This window comes from Ranitomeya variabilis, chromosome 3 (genome assembly GCF_051348905.1).
Source record: "Ranitomeya variabilis isolate aRanVar5 chromosome 3, aRanVar5.hap1, whole genome shotgun sequence".
In the NCBI taxonomy this organism is placed as follows: Eukaryota; Metazoa; Chordata; class Amphibia; order Anura; family Dendrobatidae; genus Ranitomeya; species Ranitomeya variabilis.
The window spans coordinates 82347387-82375259 of NC_135234.1; the positions used below are offsets into that span (position 1 = coordinate 82347387).

General features: G+C 46.6%; 1 protein-coding gene across 2 annotated transcripts in view; it reads left to right on the plus strand.

Moving 5' to 3' along the window:
- The window catches only part of CORO6 (coronin 6), a 178075-nt gene that overhangs the window by 71016 nt on the left and 79186 nt on the right, over nt 1-27873 (plus strand). For both annotated transcript variants that reach the window (XM_077294293.1, XM_077294294.1), the window contains exon 3: nt 14117-14239. In XM_077294293.1, coding sequence (XP_077150408.1) covers nt 14117-14239 — 123 coding nt within the window. The remainder of the gene's footprint in view (nt 1-14116; nt 14240-27873) is intronic.

Below are 27873 nucleotides of genomic sequence, written 5' to 3' on the forward strand. Positions count from 1 at the left end.
AAAGAGAGGCCCACTAACTAAATAGCAGAAAATACAAAAGAGGACTTCGCGGTCAACTCAAAACCCTACAAAACACCATCCGGAAATGACTTTAAACTCCGATGTCAACTCATGACACTGGAGTGGTCATTTCAGTTCACTAGAGCTTCCAGCAACAAGATTCACATAAATGAACGCTGGACAAAAACATACAAAAATACAAATGATCCAACTTAGCTGAATCCGCAGACTTAGGAGCAGGTAGCAAGCAACAGAGGGACTCTGGTAACATTGATAGCCGGCACTAGAATGACTGAGAAGCCAGACTATATAGGAAACTCCCATTTCCTGATGGGAACAGGTGCACTGGAAATAGGAGACTGTTGTGAATTTGGATTCTGGGCTCCCCCGGTGGCCGCTTGTGGAATTGGACTTGTCATCCTCTTTCCTGTTTCACCTGATTCCATCAGTAGTGGGTGTCGCTATTTAAGCTCATTTCTCTGGTGGTTTCTTGCCGGTCAACAATGTTATCTGATGCCTCTCAGTGCTTGTTCCTGCTTCTAGACAACTACTGATAAGTTGGACTTTTGTCCATGTTTTGTTTTGCCTATTTGTTCCAGTTCGCAGCTGAAGTTTTGTTACTGTGTCTGGAAAGCTCTCGTCGATCAGGGATTGCTACTCTGGCGTTATGAGTTAATGCCAGAGTTTAAGGTAATCTCTGGATGGTGTTTTGTTAGTATTTTTCTGCTGACCATGAAAGTATACTATCTGTCTTCTGCTATCTAGTAAGCGGACCTCAAATTTGCTAAGACTATTTTCCTGCTGCGTTTGTTGTTTCATCTGAACTCACCGTCATTATATGTGGGGGGCTACTGTCTTCTTTGGAATATTTCTCTAGAGGTGAGCCAGGTCTTATATTTCCCTCTGCTAGCTATTTAGGTCTTAGGCCAGAGCTGGGCATCTAGCTATAAATAGGAAATGCTACCTGGCTATTTCTAGTTGCGCGGCAGGCTTAGTTCATGGTCAGTATAGTTCCATCTTCCGAGAGCTTGTCCCTCTATAGGCTTGCTATGATCTCTGCCTGCAGAGATCATGACAGTTTGACCGGCCCAGTTAAAGTGTTAAAGACCCAGGTTGAGAAAGGAGAGTTATAAGAAGTCTGCTGGAATTTTTTTTTTTTTCCTCCAGTCTGCCTTGCTGCAGTCTTTTTTCTCTCTCTCCTCCTAATCTCTGTATGCTCTGTGTGCACCTGACAATAATGGATCTCCAGAGTGTAACTGCGGGTTTGAATAATCTCATCACGAAAGTACAAAATTTACAAGATTTTGTAGTACATGCTCCGGTATCTGAGCCGAGAATTCCTTTGCCGGAGTTCTTCACAGGGAATAGAGCTAGCTTCCAGAATTTCCGAAATAATTGTAAGCTTTATTTGTCCCTGAAGTCTCGTTCAGCTGGAGACCCTGCTCAGCAGGTTAGGATTGTGATTTCCTTGCTCAGGGGTGACCCTCAAGATTGGGCCTTCTCATTGCCAGCAGGGGATCCTGCGTTACGCGATGTGGATGCGTTTTTTCTGGCCTTGGGCTTGCTTTATGAGGAACCTCATTTGGAACTTCAGGCAGAAAAAACTTTGATGGCACTATCTCAGGGGCAAGACGAAGCTGAAGTTTTCTGCCAAAAATTCCGAAAATGGTCTGTGCTTACTCAGTGGAATGAGTGCGCCTTGGCGGCAACTTTCAGAGAAGGTCTCTCTGATGCCGTTAAGGATGTTATGGTGGGGTTCCCTTTGCCTGCAGGTCTGAATGAGTCCATGACAATGGCTATTCAGATTGATAGGCGTCTGCGGGAGCGCAAACCGATGCACCATCTGGCGGTGTCTATGGAAAAGACGCCAGAAAGTATGCAGTGTGATAGAATTCTGTCCAGGAGTGAGCGACAGAATTTTAGACGGAAGAATGGATTGTGTTTCTATTGTGGGGATTCTACTCATGTTATATCGGCATGCTCTAGGCGTACAAAGAAGCTTGATAAGTCTGTTTCCATTGGCACCATTCAGTCTAAGTTTATTTTGTCTGTAACCCTGATTTGCTCTTTGTCATCCATTGCCACGGACGCCTATGTTGACTCTGGCGCCGCTCTGAGTCTTATGGATTGGTCCTTTGCCAATCGTTGTGGTTTTGATTTAGAGCCTTTGGAGACTCTTATTCCTCTGAAGGGGATTGACTCCACCCCATTGGCTAATAATAAACCACAATACTGGACACAAGTAACCATGCGTATCAATCCGGATCACCAGGAGATTATTCGTTTCCTGGTGCTGTATAATTTACATGACGATTTGGTACTGGGATTGCCATGGTTGCAGTCTCACAATCCAGTCTTGGACTGGAGAGCTATGTCTGTGTTGAGCTGGGGATGTAAGGGTATTCATGGGGACGTACCTTTGGTTTCTATTTCGTCGTCCATTCCCTCTGAAGTCCCTGAGTTCCTCTCTGATTATCAAGACGTCTTTGACGAACCCAAGCTTGGGTCGTTACCTCCGCACCGTGAGTGCGATTGTGCCATAGATTTGATACCGGGTTGTAAATATCCAAAGGGTCGTTTGTTTAATTTGTCTGTGCCGGAACATGCTGCTATGCGGGAATATATAAAGGAGTCTTTGGAAAAGGGACATATTCGTCCATCTTCTTCTCCCTTGGGAGCTGGGTTTTTCTTTGTCTCAAAAAAAGACGGCTCTTTGAGACCATGTATTGATTATCGGCTTCTGAATAAGATCACTGTTAAGTATCAATACCCATTGCCATTGCTTACTGATTTGTTTGCTCGTATAGAGGGTGCTAAGTGGTTCTCTAAAATTGATCTTCGTGGGGCGTATAATTTGGTGCGGATCAGGCAGGGGGATGAGTGGAAGACCGCATTTAATACGCCCGAGGGCCACTTTGAGTATTTGGTCATGCCTTTTGGTCTTTCTAATGCCCCTTCAGTTTTCCAGTCTTTTATGCATGATATTTTCCGCGATTTTCTGGATAAATTTATGATAATATATCTGGATGATATTCTGATTTTTTCTGATGACTGGGACTCTCACGTCCAGCAGGTCAGGAGAGTTTTTCAGGTTCTGCGGTCTAATTCTTTATGTGTGAAGGGGTCTAAGTGCGTTTTTGGGGTCCAGAAAATTTCCTTTTTGGGGTATATTTTTTCTCCCTCTTCCATTGAGATGGATCCCGTCAAGGTGCAAGCTATTTGTGACTGGACTCAGCCCTCCTCTCTTAAGGGTCTTCAGAGATTTTTGGGCTTTGCCAACTTTTACCGCCGATTTATTGCTGGTTTTTCGGATGTCGTTAAACCACTGACTGATTTGACCAGACAAGGCGCTGATGTTGCTAATTGGTCCCCTCATGCTGTAGAGGCCTTTCAGGAGCTTAAGCGCCGTTTTGCCTCTGCCCCTGTGTTGCGTCAGCCTGATGTGAATCTGCCTTTTCAGGTTGAGGTTGACGCTTCGGAGATCGGAGCTGGGGCAGTGTTGTCGCAGAAAGGTTCCGACTGCTCCGTCATTAGGCCTTGTGCCTTCTTTTCTCGCAAATTTTCGCCCGCAGAGCGGAATTATGATGTTGGGAATCGGGAGCTTTTGGCCATGAAGTGGGCGTTTGAGGAGTGGCGCCATTGGCTCGAGGGGGCTAGGCATCAGGTGGTGGTATTGACTGACCACAAAAATTTGATTTATCTTGAGACTGCCAGACGCCTGAATCCTAGACAGGCGCGCTGGTCTTTATTTTTTTCTCGCTTTAATTTTGTGGTGTCATACCTACCGGGTTCTAAGAATGTTAAGGCAGATGCCCTTTCTAGGAGTTTTGACCCGGACTCTCCTGGTAATTCTGAACCCACAGGTATCCTTAGGGAGGGAGTAATTTTGTCGGCCGTTTCTCCTGATCTGCGGCGGTCCTTGCAAGAGTTTCAGGCGGATAGACCGGATCGTTGTCCGCCTGATAGACTGTTTGTTCCGGATGATTGGACCAGCAGAGTCATCTCTGAGGTACATTCTTCTGCATTGGCAGGTCATCCCGGAATTTTTGGTACCAGGGATTTGGTGGCAAGATCCTTCTGGTGGCCTTCTCTGTCACGAGATGTGCGAGTCTTTGTGCAGTCATGTGACGTTTGTGCTCGGGCCAAGTCTTGTAGTTCTCGGGCTAGCGGACTGCTGTTGCCCTTGCCTATTCCTAAGAGGCCTTGGACACACATCTCGATGGATTTTATTTCAGATCTGCCTGTTTCCCAGAAGATGTCTGTCATCTGGGTGGTCTGTGACCGTTTCTCTAAAATGGTCCATTTGGTTCCTCTGCCCAAGTTGCCTTCTTCTTCTGAGTTGGTTCCTCTGTTTTTTCAGAATGTTGTCCGATTGCACGGTATTCCTGAGAATATTGTTTCTGACAGAGGTACCCAATTTGTGTCTAGATTTTGGCGGGCATTCTGTGCTAGGATGGGCATAGATTTGTCTTTTTCATCTGCTTTTCACCCTCAGACTAATGGCCAGACCGAGCGGACTAATCAGACCCTTGAGACATATCTGAGGTGTTTTGTCTCTGCTGACCAGGATGATTGGGTTGCTTTTTTGCCATTGGCAGAGTTCGCCCTCAATAATCGGGCCAGTTCTTCCACCTTGGTGTCCCCGTTTTTCTGTAATTCGGGGTTTCACCCTCGATTTTCCTCCGGTCAGGTGGAATCCTCGGATTGTCCTGGAGTGGATGCGGTGGTGGAGAGATTGCATCACATCTGGGGGCAGGTTATGGACAATTTGAAGTTGTCACAGGAGAAGACTCAGCGTTTTGCCAACCGTCATCGTCGTGTTGGTTCTCGGCTTTGTGTTGGAGATTTAGTGTGGTTGTCTTCTCGTTTTGTCCCTATGAGGGTCTCTTCTCCTAAGTTTAAACCTCGGTTCATCGGCCCTTATAGAATATTGGAGATTCTTAATCCTGTTTCTTTCCGTTTGGACCTCCCTGCGTCCTTTTCCATTCATAACGTTTTTCATCGGTCGTTATTGCGCAGGTATGAGGTACCTGTTGTACCTTCTCTTGAGCCTCCTGCTCCGGTGTTGGTTGAGGGTGAGTTGGAGTACGTTGTGGAGAAAATTTTGGACTCTCGTGTTTCCAGACGGAAACTCCAGTATCTGGTCAACTGGAAGGGTTACGGCCAGGAGGATAATTCTTGGGTCAATGCATCTGATGTTCATGCTTCTGATCTTGTTCGTGCCTTCCATAGGGCTCATCCTGGTCGCCCTGGTGGATCTGGTGAGGGTTCGGTGCCCCCTCCTTGAGGGGGGGGTACTGTTGTGAATTTGGATTCTGGGCTCCCCCGGTGGCCGCTTGTGGAATTGGACTTGTCATCCTCTTTCCTGTTTCACCTGATTCCATCAGTAGTGGGTGTCGCTATTTAAGCTCATTTCTCTGGTGGTTTCTTGCCGGTCAACAATGTTATCTGATGCCTCTCAGTGCTTGTTCCTGCTTCTAGACAACTACTGATAAGTTGGACTTTTGTCCATGTTTTGTTTTGCCTATTTGTTCCAGTTCGCAGCTGAAGTTTTGTTACTGTGTCTGGAAAGCTCTCGTCGATCAGGGATTGCTACTCTGGCGTTATGAGTTAATGCCAGAGTTTAAGGTAATCTCTGGATGGTGTTTTGTTAGTATTTTTCTGCTGACCATGAAAGTATACTATCTGTCTTCTGCTATCTAGTAAGCGGACCTCAAATTTGCTAAGACTATTTTCCTGCTGCGTTTGTTGTTTCATCTGAACTCACCGTCATTATATGTGGGGGGCTACTGTCTTCTTTGGAATATTTCTCTAGAGGTGAGCCAGGTCTTATATTTCCCTCTGCTAGCTATTTAGGTCTTAGGCCAGAGCTGGGCATCTAGCTATAAATAGGAAATGCTACCTGGCTATTTCTAGTTGCGCGGCAGGCTTAGTTCATGGTCAGTATAGTTCCATCTTCCGAGAGCTTGTCCCTCTATAGGCTTGCTATGATCTCTGCCTGCAGAGATCATGACAGGAGACAGAAGTCAGCCCGTACCACCAGTAGCCACCAGAGGGAGCCCACAAACAGAATTCACAACACACAACATAGTGACCAAATAATACCACATACAGGGAACAAATACTGCTACATCATGACTAGATCACATATTACCACCACATAGTGAACGAATACTACAATACTGATCATTAATAAAAAAATGCAATATTACACCACACCAGATGAAAAAAAACAACATAGTGCCTCCCTGCACGTTGCAGATTTGCTTGTGTAAAATTCTGCATGGTTTCTGCCTCTCTTGGCAGAAAACGCAGTTGAAAATCCGCACGGTATTTATGCAGATTTAATGCGTTTTCGATGCGGATTTTCATGCTGATTTGAATGTGTTTTTGTAAGCTAAATAAAGATATATTATTAAAAAAAAAGAAAAATATTAAAAGAATTGTGATGTAATTTCCTTGTTCAACCTCTTCTTTTTTATTGTCCTTTGACATATAAATGATATAATGTTTACACACACAAAACAAATATAATATATATATATATATATATATATATATATATATATATATATATATATATATATATATGTAATACCAAGCCTGAAGTTTAGTAATGAACAGGTGTCAGTCAGATACCCTCATTAATAAAATGGTACATAAAGTGTTAAATAAAGACACACACAAGAAATCTGTGTGAAATGCAATATCTGTTTATTTTTCAAAAAATTAAGAAAAAAATTGTGTGGGCTCCCACATAATTTTCATAACCAGCACAGGGAAAGTCGACAGCTGAGGGCTGAGGTTAATATTCTGGGAAGGAGCCAATAGCCATAAAGGTTCCCAGGCTATTAATATTAGATCACAGCTGTTTGCATAGCTTTTACTGGCTAGTTTACAGGGGAATCCCAGAAAAAAATTGACATGAGGTCCCCCTATAAAATCGAACCAGCAAAGGCTAGGCAGACAGCTGTGGGCTGATATTAATAGCCTGGGAAGGGGCCATGGATATTGGCACCCCCCCAGGTTAAAAACATCATCTCTCAGCTGCCCCAGAAATGGCACATCTTATAGATGTGCCAATTCTGGCACTTAGCCTTGCTCTTCCCACTTGCCCTGTAGCGGTGGCAATTGGGGTTCATATTTGTGTGGTTGATGTCACCTTTGTATCGTCCGGTGACATCAAACCCACGGCTTAGTAATGGAGAGGCGTCAATAAGACACCTAACCATTACTAATCCTATAGTTAAATGGTAAATAAAGACATGGCCAGAATAAAGTCCTTTATTTGAAATAATCACACAGACTCATTTATTGAATCTTAATTTACCATACTTACTGAACGCCTAGTTCCCGACTCTCTCGTCTCCTGCAACAAAATAAAATAATAAACCAACATATAATACTCCCTGTCCGATGTAATCCATTTACCGAGTGTCCCATGACGATCTCACGTGTAGAACAGTCACATCGGGAGATGTGACCGCTCTACCCGGCCTCCGGTGATACACTGACAGGAGGTAATCCCTCCCGCAGTGTATCACTGCTCTGCCGTGAGAATTCACCAGAGTTCATCAGCTCCGGTGCTGTCACTTATGGCACTACCGCTGTGTGAGAACTTTCCCACGCAGCGGTGCTGCAAGTGAGAGCACCGGAGCTGATCAGCTGATACACTGCGAGAGCGATCACCTCCTGTCAGTGTATCACCAGCGGCTGGGTAGAGCGGTCACATCTCCCGATGTGACTGTTCTACACGTGAGATTATCGTGGGACAATCTGGATTACCTGGACTACGGCGAACAGGGAGTATATGTTGGTTTATTATTTTATATTATTTCTCGGAGACAAGGGCATTGGGGATTTGGTGTGAGGTGAGTATAATGGGTTTTCATTTTTATGTGAATATATATGTAATTTTACTTTTTTTAAAACTGTGAGCACAGGCGCCGGCAGATGACACTATTCTCCCATCATCGGCACCTGCTGTCACTGTTATCAGTGACAGCAGACATAGCCCGATGGGGGCAGAAGTCTCATCGGCCCACGCCTGCTTTTCTACCGCAGGTCATCGCTGCGGGTCACAGTCAGCTGCGGGATCACACTGACATCTGCCAGCATGATCTTGCAGCCCTGTGACCGACAGTACCAGTGGTAGCGTTACCACAGGTGACAGTCACAGCTGCAGGGTCACGCTGACATGTGACAGCATGATCCAGCAGGGCTGTGACCGACAGTACCGGCAGTAGCGTTACCGCAGACACCTGCACACACACGCAGACACCCGCACACAGCCACAGAACACGCAGACAGATACGCACATATTCTCCGTTCACACACTCTTCCTCCTTCTGACATAATTTCCATTCTGCAGCGTTTTTGGCACGCAACTCCGCAGCAAATCCGCAAACCTTTTTACACATGCGGCTTTGCTGCGGATTTGACTGACTCAATGGGTGCAGAAACTCTGCAGATCCGCAAAAAGAATTGACATGCTGCAGAAAATAAAACGCTGCAAATAAGGACGGAGATTTCCACAGCATGTGCACAACAATTCAGGAATGCCATTGATTAATATTGCTTTAATAATCCATTGTGGATTTATAGCATTTCTGCGTGGAAAAAATGCTGCGGAAATGCAACAAATCCACAACGTGTACACATAGCCTTACAGGATCTCTCCCCCTCATTAAAAACAGTATCCTCAAAAATAAAATACATCACACCAATAAAATATCCCTGAATTAGCTACTACAGTGATTATTCACCCTCTTGTGTCTTATTCCTGGCCCCTTGTGTCTCATTTATGGCCCCATATGTTTTCCTATCTTGACCCCATGTTCTCCCATCCTGGCCTCATATGTTCTCCAATCCTGCCCCCATGTGTCTCCACTCTGCCCCATGTGTCTTCACTCTGCCCCCATATGTCTCCATCCTGTCCACATATTGCAGCTTTCAGTATGAAAAAAAGTAAAAAAAAAGTTTCTCCTAAACTGGTCACGGTCCAGCGGCCTCCTCTCCCTCATTCATTCAACATGCCGGCACCGGGTAATGATGTCATACACCAGCGACGTGCGCATCGATCTCAACTACCAGCCTCTGATTGGCTGACGGCAGTTAACTATTGCCAGTTAACACGGCAGTAGATTTTAATTGAATGAGCATCTGATGACGCTTGTTCAGTCGCTGAATCGGCCAAATCCTGCCCCTAGGGCCCGATGAGCAGAAACAAAAAGAGGGGGGCCCAGTTCGGGCCCCCTTCTGCTCACCGGGCCCCATATGCAAGTAAAGGCAGTAATGTCCTGATGGCGGCCCTGGACACAATGACCAAACATTGATGAAACTCGGATCAAAAACCCTAATGAAAATGTGATTGTTTTTTTTTCGTGTACCAGAAAAATGACTGATATTTGCTTAAGACCTTATTGTTGGAGTAATGGTCTAAACCTGTAGCGCTGCAATAAAATTGTCTTTCTTAAAATAAAATTTCTTACATTGACCTAGCTCTTGATGATTTCAGAAAAAGTATCAGAAATTACAAAAAATCCAAGACAACAAACTGTACTGTACTACGTGACCCATAGCTGTGATACGTGTGTAGTGGATCTAGGGAGCTGTTGTAGGGATCAGTAAAGCTAAGTTAACAGGGTTATCCGGCACTATTACTTTTTACTCGTACCTATCTGTAAATTCTTTGGCCCATAAGAAAAAAACAAAATAGTGCTGGATAATCCCATTAAATCAGACTCAGGTAAACCACCTGCAGTTCTTCTGTCGGGACTGATCATAAATGTCATTGTGTGCCCAGGTCTATAATGTCTGTGAATATTTTCATGTGCTGTGTGAAGTAGATCTTTGACCGAGGGTGAGAGGTTTAATATGGATCAATGTGCTGAGATGTAAATGGAATAACAGAGTGTGTTTGATTGCAGCCCTCCCTCCCGTGATCACTGTTCTTTATTTAGCACAAGAATGTATTATGATTAGCTCCCAGGTCACCGGTAATGTTGTCCTTGACCCACTCATTATCCTACATTCCACCTCTCGGGGAGGATTGGAGGGCTTCTCTGTGCAGACTGTGAGGCTCAGGCATTGCACTGCTGATCCTCCACTTCCAATGTGAATGATCTCATGTAGCAAACAATAGAAATGTGTCAGGAAGCCATAGCCGAGCTAATGGAGCTCACTTTTTCCAGAATCTGAATCTGGAGAATGTTTTGCTCAGTTCAGAGCCTATGCCAGGGTACCACCCTTGCAGCCCCTGCTTGTCCTGGAACAGTTTCTGTGCTCGGTGACACTCCTGTCTTCCTTTTTCCTCTTCAATGATTTTATCCATTGTTGTCGTAGCTTTTCTATGATATTGGGCAACTCCCCTGTTTTTTTTATTACAGCTGGTTGTACCAACGGTACGGAATGTATTCATCTATATAACATTTAAAGGCTATGGACACCTTTACAGTTTTGGAAAGTTCGGCACATGTTTTTGAAAGGGTCTTTCTCACCCTCCCCTGGTCCAGCTCAGAGTTACCACCAATGACCCCTGTCTATGCTATTGTCTGCAGCGCTGACATCACTTCAACAGCTGTGCAGTCAATGGCTGAGCTCAGCAGTTCCGCTTGAAGTGATGGCACAAGCCACTGAGAGCTGCTGAGCTCACTGATTGGCTGCAGTGCTGTTGACGTGAACTTTGTCTCCTTACAAACACATTTACTGCAGCTCTCTCAACTCTGCTTTATTGAAATTTTGTTTGCCTGTCATCTAGAAGCTGAGAGGAACCTGCAGATGTGTCAGGTATAATCACACACCGCTCTGCAGAGAGAGCAGAGAGCAGCCATCACACATCACACTGGTAATGCCCCCTCTCATTTCTAATAATCTCTAGAGACAGTTTCTCAGGGAGATCTATGTACGGTCCCTAGATCTTGACAGCTCATTTACATATGTGTTGCTTAAAAATGTCTCCTCAAAAACTACATAAATATGTTAAAAATATCTGTTGGTGGTCAGAAAAAAAAATAGGAAGTTGTCAGTGAGATATGTAATCAGTGATTTGCCTGTGTATTTTTGTGTACTTGCATTTAACTAATAATAAATGTGGGGACCCCCTTATTTTTACTAACCAGCTGAGGGAAAGCAGACAGCTGGGGGCTGGTGTTATTATTATGGGCCAATATCCACGAAGCTTCCCAGGCTATATGGAGTGCAAGAAATCACAGGTAGATGGAGAATGTCAGGAAACTGCAGGCAGGCAGGTGGAGTGCAGGAGGACCTCAGGCAAGGGAAGGATGTCTGGAAACCACAAGCAGTCATGTGAAGTACAGGAAACTGCAGGCAGGTAGAGGACATCAGGAAACCACAGGCAGGCAGGTGGAGTGTAAGAAACCGCAGGAAGACAGAGGATGTCGGGAAACCGCAGGCAAAGTGCAGCAAACGACAGGCAGACAGAGGACATTGAATCTGCAGGTAAGCAGGACACCATAGGCAGGCGGCAGATAACACTCCAGAGTAACAGGTAAATCTGCAACCAAGGAAGCCACACACAGCCAAGAAGACATCCTGAAAACCACAGGCGGACACAAAGAAGAGGTCCAGAAGACCAGGAGACAGGTAGCTGACAGAACTTTGGAGTAACAAGAAGCTGGTAGACAAGTAGGAAGAGGCACTAGAAGCTGCTGGTCTACAGGAGACGACCTGCAGCCCGCAGACAGATTGCCGCCCTCACAAAACTGCAAGTCTAGTCTCAGATTCAATACCAAGGCCCAGGTGTATGTCTTATAAGCCTTTAAATAGGCCAAGGTAGTTCATCACATGGAAGCACACCAGGTCATCTGCAAAGCCCGATGTGGCGCATGAGAAAGGTCAACAGATTGGGGCAGATGGTGCAGAGTCCAAACCTGCGATAGGTGTGTAACAATAAGTCACCCCCTATTGTATACTTCAGCAATTTGCACAGTGGTTACTAGGCCTAATTTGAGACTCCTACTTCCTGTTGGTCACATGAAACATGAACATTAGCAATAATACAGTGACAGGTTGCTGTGGGGTCTGTCTGTTTTCCTAAGGGGTACTTCCCTCCGCTAAGATCTGAGCCATTTTTGTGACATCATCTTTAGTAATTTTCTTTTGTTATCCCTTTTATCCTATGTAACTGTATATACCTTATTGTTTTGATCCCATTTTGTATCATCTTTGCATATTTTTTTAAAAGCACTGCTTTACAGAATAAATATCTAAAATGTAATAGCTTTGTTCTTTTTGCTCTGTAAACTAAACCACTGAAGCCATATTCTACTTGTAACAGATGTCCAATCGGCCGGTATAAACAATTGGTGGCGGCAGCTAGTAGTTCATTTTGTTATTGTGGACTTGGCAGTGACCATACGGAGGAATATATAGGTATTTCATGCATTGGAATCGGAGTTGTATGCTCATTGTGAGTTCTCCAATAAATGGCCTAGTAGTGGAAGCAACCACGGCCTCGCCCATCACTGGTCAGTCAGTGGCGTAATTGTCCTGATTGGAGGCTGCTGAGTTGAGTTTCAATGACAAACTGTTGACAGCGGTGGGATTAGCGTAATCTCCCCTGCGTTATCCATGACAATCCCTCAGGAATTGGAACTTCAAATCAATATACTTGGTTCTTGGGTTAATGTTTCTATATGTGTTAATGTCAGACATCCTTGTTTGTCATGCACGGATTTTATTTTTTCCCTTCTAACAGATGTAAATATTTACTGTGCTTGCTTTGTATGAGATACATACAGGTGGTTTACCTTTGCTTTCTCTTGATGAATACCTTGGTTATGTATCTAGGTTTGGTTGTTCCTGTGCACTTGTGGTGTTTGGACTCACACTTAAAGGGGTGGTCGGAAACTAACACCGATATAATCCTAAACCTCTATCTATTTAATGTAATAAAGTGATCTTTGTTCTAATATACTATGATTAAAAATTCCCTAATATGTCCCCCTTCTCTCTAACTGCTTTATTTTTTTTTTACCAACTTCCCATTTGATGAAGCTTTGTTTGATAATCACCAGTGCATGCTGGGGGTACTGAAATAAGACTTAATGAAAGGGCAGAGGCTGTGATCACTGTTACAGCCTCTGTTCCCACCCTCAAATAAAGCATTATCAGTTTCAGGGGCTGGGCTAGTCCCTGCTGTACTGAGCATGCGTCGGTTGTCAATTCTGATGTATGCTCAGTAGGATCTAGACACTATGGAATTTTTTTTTAAGGCAGTGACAGTGCGCTCCCTCATCAGCTCTGATGAGAAGTGACAAGCCGACAAAGGAGCGCACTGTCAGTGCATTGTAAGGAGATAACCCAGAAAGCAGGAAATGCAGAGACCAGCTCCACCCCCGCAACCAATGTCACTTTTAGGGTAGGGTGACTGGTCTCTGTTCTCCCTGCTTGCTTGGAACCTATTTACAAGGCCCATATTGGGGTCCATCCCCTGCTTCTGATTGACAGTGCTCGCTTCCCAGGGCAAGCACTGTCTTAATGCTGCCTGTGTGTGTGTGGCCATGTGCATATGAAGTGGCTGGGCGCGTTCGCCTCCTTCTTCTTTCTTCTGATGCTGTTGGCTACACTAATACACCCAGAAGTTCAGAAAGCGAGTGTATTAGTGCAAGAAGAAAGGAGACAAATAGGAGAACACACGCGGCCGCACCCACACCTGCAGCATTCACGGATAGAACTCGTACCCATTATAGTCTATGGAACTTTTCATATGTCCGTGTATTTTTGCAGTCCGAGTGGTCCACACAAAATCACAGAGACATGTCCGATCTTTCAAACTTGACAATGCAAGTCTGTGATAAAATCTCACCAAACTTGGTTGCCATTCACTGACTGCTTGACTGGAGAAGCTTGAGAAACCCCCATTAGTTATTTTTTTTTTTCATCTGAGAAAAGCTGATAAAACTGAAAAAAGTCTGATGAAAATTGGATCAGGAACACTAATGAAACTTGGACTGTATTTTTGCATTTGAGAAAAATCACTGACGTCTGAATGAGCCCTTACGGTGAATTGTCTCCATACATAAATACAGATATAGATACATACAGATTCTACAAACATAAATATGACCTGTTTTATGTTTCATTTTTGGTTTAGACAGGACGTGTGGATAAGAATCATCCCTCAGTCAGCGGGCATACAGCACCAGTACTGGATATAGACTGGTGCCCTCACAACGACAATGTCATTGCCAGTGCGTCAGATGACACTACAATCATGGTAAGAGATATTCAGCAACATTTCAGGCTTCATTTTTGTTTTAATGATCATGTTAGATGTTACACATTTCCACTTGTTCCTTTGGTAATAGTCTGTATTTTATACATCTGACAGCTGGTAGATCCATTATGTTGGTGACATTTTTGGAATTCACCTGTGAAATGTCTGTGCTAGCCCATCTGTGCATTCTTTATGACTGAGGCACAATTGAAGTGTTGCATACCCCCATTTATGCCACAGCATGACTACACGAACCTCATAAGCATATACTCATATTTTTGATGAGACAAGATTGCCCAGAACTCGCAATTCTAACATTTTAATTATTTTTTTCTTTATGTGTCTTTATTTTCTCCTTTTGGAGAAACCAATATGCTTATTTTTAAGATTTTATTTTCACATCTCATTTTTTTTTTTTATTTAGGTCATACCTGTCAATGAGCAATAGTTAGATTTAAGCCCTGTTCACACTGCATTTACACAGGGCATCCATGAACGCCTTAGCCCCAATGAAGCCATAGGCTTCGTTGAAGGCTCCATTTGAATCCTATTTTGGGGGGAATCAATTTTATTGTTATTATTATTTTTATTATTATAAATTATTATTATTTTATTTTATTTTATTTTCCAAAGGATTTGTTGACAGTGAGTATTTGAAGTGGAGACACTGAAAAACCCTATAAAAAATCCCTCTATACTCCTCTAAAACTTCTAGTTTCTGCTCAGTTTATATTCCAGAAACTTAGTTAGGGCTGTCCCACACGTCCAGATAATTCCGGTACCGGAAACAATCGGTACCGGAATTATCCGTGTCCGTGTGCCCCTACGTTTCTTGTGTACATCAGTGTGTCACACTTGCGGCACACGTGTGCCGCCCGTGTGCCCACTGGGTACCACACGCACCGTGCTGGGTACCACACGTACCAGCATCTGGTGCTGAAGCTGCGATTCATATCTTCTCTCCAGCAGCGTTTGCTGCAGAGAAGATATGAATAATAGTGTTTAAAATAAAGATCTATGTGTCCGCCGCCCTCCCACCCCCTGTGCGCCCCCCCCCCGCTGGTCAGAAAATACTTACCCGCCTCCCTCGCTGCTTCTGTAGCGCCCCCACTGCCGCAGGGCCGAGGGGTACCCGGCACCGGGCCTCAGAGTCTCTGTTCTGGGGGGGTTGTCACGGCGGCTAAGCCCGGTCCGTGGCCTTGCCTGTCAGGGGGACGTCCGGTAAAAGAGTGGTGAATGATGGTGAAGTTGTGAAGTGCCGGTCGCAATAAATAACGAGGACACCAGGTTGCAGTCTCTTTACCTCTTTACTGAAGGTCTCTGGGTCCTCAGTCCGGGATAGGGTTCACCAGGCTGCGCAAGTCCGGCCGGTCCAATGGCACCTCCAGAGTTCTCTTTGCAGGTGGAAATGTGTGCCTTCCTGCTAGCGCTATGTGTTGTGGTCCTTCCCTGCTGTGCTTACGGAAAGTCCCCACAACTGTTGTGTCTGTTTCTTAAGTTCCCTCACAACTCGATTAGATGATGTTCTGCTAATCTTCCGTCCCTCCCTGATGTTACGGTTAGGACGGCACCCGTATGACGGGTAGGCTCGGAGCTCTTCCGGGACCCTAGAGTCGCCCCTCTCCACTAGTTGCCCCTATGTCTTCGTAGGTGTTTTAGGTGAGACAGCCCGCCTATGACTGACTGTCCTGCCGTTGGTTTAAAGTATTGCTTGAAGCTAGATTTATGAATACTTCCTCGGCGTTCCGGCCGCCGGTTGTGCGCCTCAGTAGAATGTTGCCTCGGTCTTGCAGCACGACTCCTACTGGTATTCTCCTTGTTGCTTTGATCTCGTTTCTCACTCAGCACAATCTATCTCGCTTCTAATCCTTCCTTGGGCACCGCCGCTATACTGAGCAGGCACGGTCCTGTTACGTTCTCTCCAGTTGCTAGGCCTCTGTCAGGATCCCACCCCCGACAGGGGCCCTACCGAATCTTCCCCCACAACACCCTCTGCCACAAGGTGTTGCCTGGTTCCAACCCAGTCAGCTTTCTCCCTAACTTCCTGCCTGACCCCCAGTTTTACCAGTATGTGAGAAGTGGCCTAATGAATAGAACCCTTAGCTCCCCCTGGAGGCCCGGCTGTGAAATGTATTGGTGTCTGTGATACCTGGTCAGATGAACTCCTTCAGTGCCATCAGACGTACCATAGCTCTCCTTAGCGGCGGAGCCACAGTACTGCAACGACCAGGACTCTGGGGCGCTGGACTTCCTGGTCTGGCCGCGGCTTCTAGTGTATGCGGTCACGTGGGGCCGCTCATTTACACTCATGAATAGGCGGCTCCACCCCTATTGGAGGTGGAGCCACATATTCATGAGTGTAATCGGCGGCCCCACGTGACCGCATACAGTAGAGAAGCCGCGGCCAGACCAGGAAGAAGCTACAGCCAACGAGGGAGCGGGTGAGTATTTTCAGGACAGCGGGGGGGGGGCGCACAGGGGGTGGGGGGGCGGCGGACACATAGATCTGTCTTTTAAACACTATTATTCATATCTTCTCTGCAGCAAACGCTGCTGGAGAGAAGATATGAATTCCGGCTTCAGCACCATGTGGGGGGGCAGCGCTTACTGTAGCGCTGTCTCCTGCACGCAAACGGACTGCAGACGGAGAACGTCCGTGTGCGGTCCGTGTTTTACACGGACCCATTGACTTTAATGGGTCCGTGTAATACGTGCGCTCCCACGAACACTGACATGTCTCCGTGTTTGGCACACGGAGACGCGGTCCGCAAAAAATCAATGACATCTGCTCAGATGCATTGATTTTAATGGGTCTACGTGTGTCAGTGTCTCCGGTACGTGAGGAAACTGTCACCTCACGTACTGGAGACACTGACATGTGAAACCGGCCTTAAACGACTCATTGTAAAGGCACCCTTAGGGTATGTGCAAAAGCGCCCCATCAAAGTAACATAATGCACAGCAACGGCAAAATGATATTTCTGTGCACATGTTCCGTCCCATGTCACTTCTTTTAACTGTTTCAGTGATTAGAAACCGCAGTTAAATGAGGCGACGTGCTCATTCTTCAGGTGGCTTGCACTCAGAAGCTGACCGCTGCCTGTCAATCACAATACAGTGTGAACAACGACCTCAGCCATAGGGTATTGTGCACACAACCTCTTTTTCAAATCAGTCAACCCACTGAGTTTTTAAACGGGAACACATTTCTGGAAACATTGTTTTTTTTCTGAAATGTCTTTTTTAGTGTTATATCAACATTCTGTCTATATAGACACAGATCATAGGAAGCTGAAAAAATGATACCTTGATATCTGCGATCAAATGTTTTATTTCAGCGAAATCCACATTTTTCTTAATATGTAATTGAGCTGTCAAGATCTATGGGCTGGACATAGATCTCCCTGAGAATCTGCCTCCAGAGATTATTATAAATGAGAGGGGGCGTTACCAGTGTGATATGTGATGGCCACGCTCTGTTCTCACCGTAGAACTCTGCGTGTGATTATACCTGACACATCTGCAGGTTAATCTCAGCTTCCAGATGACAGACACAGTGCTACACTACAGCAGAGTTGTGAGAGCTACAGCCAATGTGTTTGTAAGGAGACAAAGTTCAGTTCTGTGTTATTACATGTCTCACACTAAAAAGTAAGCTCTGGAGGCAGATTCTCAGGGAGATCTATGTCCGACTCATAGATCTTAACAGCTAGTTTACATATTAAGAATAACGTGGATTTGTCTGGAATAAGAAATCAGATTGCAGATATCAAGGTATCATTTTATTTATCTTTCTATGACTTACATGCCCATGTAGCTGGCTTAGAAGGTTTGATCCTACTGAAGATTCCCTTTTAACAGCAAAGTTGTTTTTCAATAGAAAGAATCATTTAAGATTTTTTCGAGATATTTTTCATGTATTTTACTTGGAATGGACCCATTCCAAAAGACTCCTCCAAAAAATCTGTGTGCACACATCCCAAAAAAAGAAACATTTCCTGAACCGGCTTCCGATCAAAATACTCATAGTTTATGAACGACTCAACAAACCCAGTATGAACGTAGCCCCTGAAGAACTTTTACTACATATTGAGTATTTGTCTGTCAGCAATTACAACACATTATTTCCTTGAACTGCTCTCCTGTAGTGTTTTATTGTTGAATTGATATGCTTGATACAAGTAATGTTGGAGCCACTGGAACATTTTCTGGAGTGAGGTATTACCTTGGCCTTAAGTATCTGGTTATATATAGACCATGCAGCCATGTGCCCTGCTCTGAAGTCTGAATCCCACACTGTGATACAGCAGTTCTAATAATACCTCCCTCACTAGAAGGAGATGGGGACAGGGAAGCGGCGGAACAGATGCCAAAAACTGAGGCCAGCTTGTGACGGGAGTCAGGGGATTCCAGTAAGCTGTTATTCAGGCACTACCACGTGGTGATTTTTATTTTTCAAGATTCAGGAAAAGCGGCGTCTCCTTTTCAGCTCATGATATTAATGACTATGGGATTGTGCCAGTGGAACACAATACTTCTCAGCTTCGGATCCACCCATCGTTTTACTGTAGCTGCCACAAAATAAACAAGTGAAAACAATTGGATAGAGCATAAAGTGCATTAGAAAGTTGTGTGGTCTAATTAAAGCAATCCTTCATGCCAGCTAAAAAATTTGCCTATAGATAACTAATGCGTAGACTTCATACTTGGTGCCGTGCTTTTGATCCCTGCTGCATCCATTTTCAAGTGATGTCTCCAATTCCTCTGTGTCCAGAATGGCCACCAAAGTGGAATGGGGAGCTCAGTGAAGTCTGAACCATGTCTTCCTGCACCTCCACTGCTGCTGTAGCACCCCAGGTAGGTTGCTACAGTGATGTTGCCTTTCCCTCAGGCAGGGTAATGTCACGCTTGGAGGCAATAGAGTTCTTTTTACCAGGTTAGGCTACTTTCACATTTGCGGTTTAATCTGCGTTTAATCCGCAAACGCAAGAACAAGAAAAACGCAGGAAAACGCGTGTAAACGCAGCGGTTCTAAAGCGCATGCGGTTAACGCATGCGGCTTTAAAACGCTGCGTTTACCTGCTTTTTTATGCGTTTTTCATGCGTTTGCGTTTTTTGTGCGCATGTTGAAAAAATTTACAGGAGAAAAATCTAGATTACCAGAAACAGCCAATGGGACTACAGAGGGCGTGTATTATGGGATATCTATATATAGACCCTAGGACTGCTGAAATCTTCAGATTTTGCTCCTGTATCCTGTGACATGATGGATCTTCACATGGATAGCTTTTACTTCAACCTGGATCTAAGCATCAAGATTTTTCTTGCGTGTGCTTTGCTTGGGAGCAACACCGAATCCGTGAAAGACAGAGAAGGACACGGCGTAGGCGGTTTTGGCAACACCCAATTATAGAACTGAGGGAGAGCCATGGTGCATATCACACCCTGTATGTCGAGCTCAATGAGAACCCGGAAAAATTCCCGGAATATACCAGGATGTCACAAGACTCTTTCCGGGATTTGCTTGCTCGTGTCCAAGGAGCCATCCGGAGACAAGACACACAGCTCCGTAGAGCGATTCCACCTGAGGAACGTCTCCTGGTTACCTTAAGGTACGTAATAATTCTAAACAAATGCTAGTCATAATTATTGCTGGTCTGACATGTATTCTTTGCATTTTTGTAAATTATTTTTTCTTTATTACAGATTTCTTGCAACTGGAGAGAGCTTGTCATCCCTCCATTTCCAGTACCGCCTTGGAATTTCCACATTGTCCGGAATAGTTTTTGACACCTGCCGGGCTTTGTGGAACGTTCTCCGCGAAGAATTTATACCCATACCCAACGAGGACATGTGGATGGAAATTGCTGATACATTTTTGGACTGTGTGTGATTTCCCCAACTGTTTGGGTGCGGTGGATGGGAAGCACATCCGGATTATCAAACCAGCCAGAACGGGATCACAGTTCTTCAACTACAAGAAATATTTTTCAGTAGTTCTCATGGCAATAGCCGATGCGGACTGTCGCTTCATTGCCGTGGACATTGGTGCTTTTGGCCGTAGCAACGATTCACAGACTTTTAAAAACTCGGATATGGGCCGACGTGTTTATGGCAAAAATTTTAATTTTCCACAGCCAAGACCTCTCCCCAACACTCAAGGCCCACCGATGCCATTTGTAGTGGTTGGGGATGAGGCCTTTCAGATGAGTGAAAATCTCCTGAAGCCCTATTCAAGTCGGGACTTGAACCGCACAAAACGGATCTATAACTACAGACTAACCAGGACCCGCAGAACAGTAGAGTGTGCCTTTGGGATTATGGTGTCCAAATGGCGCATTCTAGCAACTGCCATAAATCTAAAAATGGAGACAGTGGATGAGGTGGTAAAAGCCTGTGTGGTTCTCCACAATTTCATTCTGGCTAAGGAGCGACCCACCATCGAACTTGATGAACCTGTTGCAAACCCTTTGCCTGATTACCGTCATCACCCGCTGCGGTCAACAGTTGAAGTAGGCCACATGCGTGACCAATTTGCTGCCTTTTTTGATTCTGACATTGGACGTGTGTCATGGCAGGACAATATGGTGTAAAATGTCCCGTTGGCTTCGGCTCTGTAAAGTTATGTTTTAAATGTTAATGATGTTTTTTCTAATAAAATAATTGTGTTTTATTTTCTGCACCATGTCTCCTATCTATTTCCTTTACCAAACACTTTGGGTTTTTGGGCTTAGGTTGTTGACGTCATTGCGTCCTGTCTCGGTTCACCAGTAGCTATTTGCCGCAGACTGTAGAGACGATGGCTGTTTGGTGTCGTCGCATTCGCAGTATTTGTTCAGTACTTAACATCAGTATTTGTAAGCCAAAACCAGAAGTGGTTGTTAAATGCTGAAGTGGTGCATATGTGTTTATTGAACTTTTCCTCACATAGTTTTGGCTTACAAATAGTGATGTAAAATACTGAGCAAATACTGAGGGTGTGACGGCAGCCTACGCAACAGATCTATAGTCATCAAGTCAGGTGTCAGAAATAATGAATTCATGATGCACAAATAAATGGTTCCTGAATTCATTTTTTCTGACACTTGTCCTGCTGAGTATAGATATGCCTTGTATGACCTACATCGTCCCTTCAATTTGTGTGAAATATATTTAATGTACAAAGAAGATAAAATGGAGATAATACACGGCATTTCTCAAATCAGCAGGTCAGGTGTCATAAATAATGATTTTGTGAAGACACAACCTGTTGAGTATAGTTGTGCTGTGTATTACCACCATTTTGTCTTCTGTGTGTGACAAAAAGTCACAGAGTAAACAGAAAGAAGGGGTTTTGGAGAAAATGCAAGTGTTATTTTTTGGGTCAACCTCATATCTCTAAACCAAACACACACAAAGCTTCAGTGTTCTGCTAACTAAGTACTGGAGGTTGGAGGTGGCCCCCAAAAAAGTGTTCGATGCATTTTTTGTTATTGGCACACGGTGTGTGTTGCCGGCGGCGAAATACACAATTAACCAAACCTTATAGGGGTAAAATACAGGTTTATTTTTTGAAGCACAAAAAAAAAAAAAAATTAACTGCGCCTGCTTGGGGTTGAGTGACGAAATTGTGGGGTGTCGAGTTGTGAGGTCTGGCTTACTGTCGCCGACATAGGGGTGGCAGGAGAAGGCGCTATAAAACTACTAGGGTCAGGAAATTTGGGGATTGGGCTAGACACATGAGAGGGCTGAGACACACTGGAAGGGTGAGACAAACCAGACATTACAGACACATTGGGAGGTGAGGGGGGAGGGATAGCTATTGTTGTCTTTTTTGTTTTGCCTTTCCCTTTCTTGGGTCGGCGCAGCTGTCCTGGGAGCCTCGTTGGGCTCATTGGTATCGGCCTGGCCATGGTGGCCGACCTGTCATGGTCTGTGTGCCTTTGCAGCGGCATTGTTGTTGTGTTGGCGGGTAACGCCAGGGCAGGGTCCGTCAGCGGCATTATTGTACTGTGGTGGCGGGGAACGCCAGGGTCCGGCAGCGGCGTTGTTGTGGCGAGGAACGCCAGGGCAGGGTCCGGCAGTGGCATTGTTGTAGTGTGGTGGCGGGGAATGCCAGGGTCCGGCAGCGGCGTTGTTGTGGTGGCGGGGAACGCCAGGGCAGGGTCCGGCAGCGGCATTCTTGTGGTGGCGGGGAACGCCAGGGCAGGGTCCGGCAGCGGCATTCTTGTGGTGGCGGGGAACGCCAGGCCAGGATCCTGTGGTTGCAGCATGGTGGTGGCAGTGGAGGAGTTCCAAGCAGGAGCAGCGGTTGTCATGGTGGTGGCGGTGGGCTGTCCTACTGCACTCGGCATGGTGCTATAGTGGTGTCCGGCAGTGCTTGGAATGGAGGTGGCCGTGCAGTGGTATGCAGCAGAGGTCGGCATTGAGGTAAAGCGGGACAGTGTGGGCACAGGTGGAAATGCCCCCACTGTCTGCTGAAAATACCAACTCTGCTGCATAGCCTGCACGTAAGCAGCATTGCAGGCCTGCATAACACTAATCTGGAGATCGGGACTAAGGTGTTCCGACATGCCCTGTTCTACTTGATTAAAAAAATGATGTGCTGGCCTCTGGAGGTCGGCTTTCACTTGGGCAAGGGCTGTGGTAACCTCCTGGATACGTGTACTCATATGACTAATGGCAGTATCCAGTCGGTCACCCATCGCCTTCAGTCCCTCGTGGAAGACCGAGCTCAAGTGCAAATACTTGGGCATGAGTGACCTGTCCGCGGCCCTCTGCCGCTGCCGGGAGGAGCCCAAAAAAAATTGGGCAGAGGCAGAGGACTGGGGAAGGGGATCACCTGATGGACCAACTTCCTGGTCTCCAGTTAGTGTGGCAGGCCCACTTGCTGCAGCGCTGGAGGATGGCTGGGACGGGTCCGTGGCTGACTGATGAAGGACCGCTCCAGAACCTGGGCCAACAGTGGAGCTCCAAGTGCTGTGAAAAAAGATTAAAAAAAAATTAATACCAAACATTTACAAAACGATAACTCCTGTGGAATATAAACATTGAGATTAAGGCTGAGGTCACACTAGCACTATTTGGACTGAGTTTTACATCAGAGTTTGCAAGCCTAAATCAGGAGTACAACAGTACGCAGAAAAGTGTAATAAAACTATATGCTCCACTTCTGCATGTGCAGCGCCCCAGAGTCCTGGTCGTTGCAGTACTGTGGATCCGCCACTATGGGGAGCCATGGTGCGTTCGATGGCACTGAAGGAGTTCATCTGACCAGGTATCACAGACACCAATATGTTTCACAGCAGGGCCTCCGGGGGGAGCTAAGGGTTCTATTCATTAGGCCACTCCCCACCATAGTGGGTAAACTGGGGGTCAGGCAGGAAGTTAGAGGAGAAGGCTGACTGGATTGAACGAAGCAACACCTTGTGGCAGAGGGTGTTGTGGAGGAAGAGACAGTAGGGTCTCTGTCAGGGGTGGGATCCTGACAGAGGCTTGGCATTAGAAAGAACGTAACGGGACCGTGCCTGCTCAGCATAGCGGCGGTGCCCAAGAAAGGACTAGAAGCGAGATAGATTGTGCTGAGTGAGAAACGAGATCAAGCAAAAAGGAGAATACCAGTAGGGGTCATGCTGTAGGACCGGAGCAACATCCTACTGAGGCGCATTACCGGTGGCCGGAACGCCGAGGGAGTGGAATAGCATACAGCTTCAAGCCATACTCCAAACAGCGGCAGGGCAGTCAGTTTAAGGCGGGCTGTCTACCACATATCACCTATGAAGTCTTGGGGGGCAATTGCGGGAGAGGGGCGTCTCTAGGGTCCCGGAAGAACTCCAGGCCTACCTGACAAACGGGTGCCGTTCCAACCTGAATAACAGGGAGGGATGGAATACGAGAAGAACATCAGTGAATCGTGTTGTGAGGGAACTTAAGAAACAGACACAACAGTTGTGGGGTACTTTCCGTGAGCACAGCAGGGAAGGACTACAACACATAGCGCTAAGAAGGAGGGCACTGATTTCCAGCTGTGAAGTGAACTCTGGAGGTGCCATTGGACCGGCCGGACTTGCGCAGCTTGGTGAACCGTATTCTGGACTGCGGACTGAGAGATCTCCAGTAAAGAGGTAAAGAGACTGCAACCTGGTGTCCTCGTTATTTACCGCGACCTGCACCCCACAACTGCACCGCTACACCACCGTTACTGCACCATCAACACGACTTATTGCACCGGACGTCCCCCCCACTGACAGACAGGGCCACGGACCGGGTCTAGCCACCGTGACAACCCCAGGACTGAGACTCAGAGGCCCGGCTCCGGGTGCCCCTAGGCCCTGCGGCGGTGTGGGGGCGCTCCAAACTTGGCGTCACGAACAGGATCTACTTAAGCCTGAAGAATCAGGTCATGTGTGCCTAGAGACTGTGATCTGTTGTGCTTGGACTGTACTTTATTAAGAGGACTGTGTGTTGTGCCATTTGCCGCCAAAATCCGCCGCCATTGTAGCGCTGAGGAGAGCGCAGGAAGAGAAGAGGGGCGTGAAGGGGGCGTAGACAAGCTGGAGAGCGCGAAAGATAATGGCTGCCCAGTCTAAGTATTTCTGTGTCCTGCGGACGTGTCCGTCAACAGCTGAGGTCCGCCTCCTGATCCTGTTTGGAGGGTGGAGACCATGGAGACGGAGCCGCCCACGAAAGAGACCGCGGGAAGAGGACACTAGAGAAGAGGCCAAGATGGCGACACCAGGAGCACCGCGTGGGGCTGACCCGACCCGGCTTGAAGCTGCGCCACCCGACACAGCCCCAGAAACGCCAGCGCTGCGGGGTCTGACCCTTGCGGAGCCACCGATGGGCCGACCCCCCTTGCCGTTGTCTGAGGAGTGTGCGGCTGCAGCCGAGGCCCGACAGCTAGCACGCCGACTGGAGGATGATGCCCGCGTGCTTACTCGGCTGGGCCAACCAACGGAGATCCGCTTGTCCCCAGTGTCCCCTGCTCCTTCCCACCTGGCCGCGGCTGAAGGTACGCTACAGACGCCGGGCCTGAAGATCATGCCGGACGCCGAACATCTACGGTGTCTGATGGCAACGTGGCGGAGCCGGCCCCAGCCTGCAGAACAGATCGATTTAATTAGTGCTCCAGAGGTCCCGCCGTCACATTGGGGTGTAGTGGTGGCCTTTAACCCCCAGTATGGAAGAGGAGTAATCCAGGAGATCGGGGAGCCACTACAAGTCCGCGTGGACCGGGAGGAGGTGGAGCCCTGCAGCGGGAGGTTCGCTCGTGGTCTGGAGCCAGGTGATGCCGTGACCTACACGAGGTGGAGGAGGGACGCTGGCGAGACGGGCTGGGTCGCCCGAGGCGTCCAGCGGTGCATCGCCCTCCAGGCTGCTGCCGGAGCACCGGAAGATGATGCTCCTGTGGACAAAGCTGCAGAGCCCGGCCCCGCGGAACCTCGAGAGGCCCGACCTCGCCGTGCCCCGGAGGGACGTGTGCGCCTACCCGTGAGAAGGGCCTCCCGGCGAGGGGTCTTATCGTTGCTGGGACCGGAACCGCTTCCTGGCCCACCGATGCGATCTGTCGGCCTGGTGAGGCCAGAGATGAGACCATCTTCTGATTCACCACAGTAAGATTTGACTGTTTTCTTATATGTACATAGTTTAACTGTTTGTTTTTCTGCTTTTACTGCTGCTAAACCCGTCCAGGGTTAATTCTTATGGATCCCTTTGTTGACCCGGGATCCCAATTGTTGGTTTGTTTTTCCACTTTTTGTTTCCTGTTATCAAGAACTGCCGCAATCATGGACCGTGCATGATACAAACTTTTTGTATATAGTTAGCACCTTATTAAAGGCGCTTCCTACTGGTTTTATTTAAAGACTCTTTGCGAAGATACCGTTCTGGAACCTTTGCTGAACAAAGACTGGTAGGCTGAGAAGACGAGCTACCTCAGAAAGACTTGATCCTCTTTTAAAGGGGATGTCCAACAGCGTACTTACAAGAGATACTGTTGTAAGAACAGTAATGCCATGATAATGTTGGAATGAGAAAAGTTGTATGTGTTTTAACTAGTTAGATGTAAAGAAATACTGATAACGTACTCTGAGAAGTGAAAGGTGAAAGATAGAAGAAGGATGCAGTGGGCCCGTAGAGATAGATGGGGTGTCCAGCATGCAAGAAAGGAAGAAAGATAATGAGAAGGCTTAATGTTCGATAGAAAATGTTTTGATAATGCTGATAGAAAGTTAGGATAGAAGGTAAACCCTGAGTCCCCATAGAAAGTTAATAATGTGTTACTAAGGACAGAAAGTGAACCCGTAGGGGTTAGTGAGTGAGTCCTAATAGGAGCCAAGTAGAGCCGGCTCCATGTTCTCTAATTGAAAGGAATGTTATGTCTATACCATGTATAGTAGAGAAAGGCAGTAGGCCCTGGCTGAACGGGGCGGTCCTGTAAAAGAAAGGAGAGGCAGTAGGTCTGGTGCCATAGGGACAGGCGGTCCTGCAGGTTCAAAGTAGGAGAATGAAAAGTTAACTTGCCCTGTAATGTGATTATGGGAAGGCCTTTAGCGAGCTAGGAGTGTATGTTCCTTGAAGGCAATGTTAAATTATTGTTCATTAAATTGCACTTAGTAGAATACCCGGTTGGGTAATGAGAGTTAATTGTAGCCTGTTGCTATGATATTTAATTATGTTTGTAACGTTCAAGTGTCCTTACCTCCCATAAAGGGAAGCCTGTTCAAGTATACTTATTGTCATTGCACTCAACAAAATTGTATGTCTTTTTGCTAACTTGTATTGTTGTTTTCTTCCCAGTCCCGGAGTACTGTGTTTAACCAGGGGGGAGTGCAGCGCCCCAGAGTCCTGGTCGTTGCAGTACTGTGGATCCGCCACTATGGGGAGCCATGGTGCGTTCGATGGCACTGAAGGAGTTCATCTGACCAGGTATCACAGACACCAATATGTTTCACAGCAGGGCCTCCGGGGGGAGCTAAGGGTTCTATTCATTAGGCCACTCCCCACCATAGTGGGTAAACTGGGGGTCAGGCAGGAAGTTAGAGGAGAAGGCTGACTGGATTGAACGAAGCAACACCTTGTGGCAGAGGGTGTTGTGGAGGAAGAGACAGTAGGGTCTCTGTCAGGGGTGGGATCCTGACAGAGGCTTGGCATTAGAAAGAACGTAACGGGACCGTGCCTGCTCAGCATAGCGGCGGTGCCCAAGAAAGGACTAGAAGCGAGATAGATTGTGCTGAGTGAGAAACGAGATCAAGCAAAAAGGAGAATACCAGTAGGGGTCATGCTGTAGGACCGGAGCAACATCCTACTGAGGCGCATTACCGGTGGCCGGAACGCCGAGGGAGTGGAATAGCATACAGCTTCAAGCCATACTCCAAACAGCAGCAGGGCAGTCAGTTTAAGGCGGGCTGTCTACCACATATCACCTATGAAGTCTTGGGGGGCAATTGCGGGAGAGGGGCGTCTCTAGGGTCCCGGAAGAACTCCAGGCCTACCTGACAAACGGGTGCCGTTCCAACCTGAATAACAGGGAGGGATGGAATACGAGAAGAACATCAGTGAATCGTGTTGTGAGGGAACTTAAGAAACAGACACAACAGTTGTGGGGTACTTTCCGTGAGCACAGCAGGGAAGGACTACAACACATAGCGCTAAGA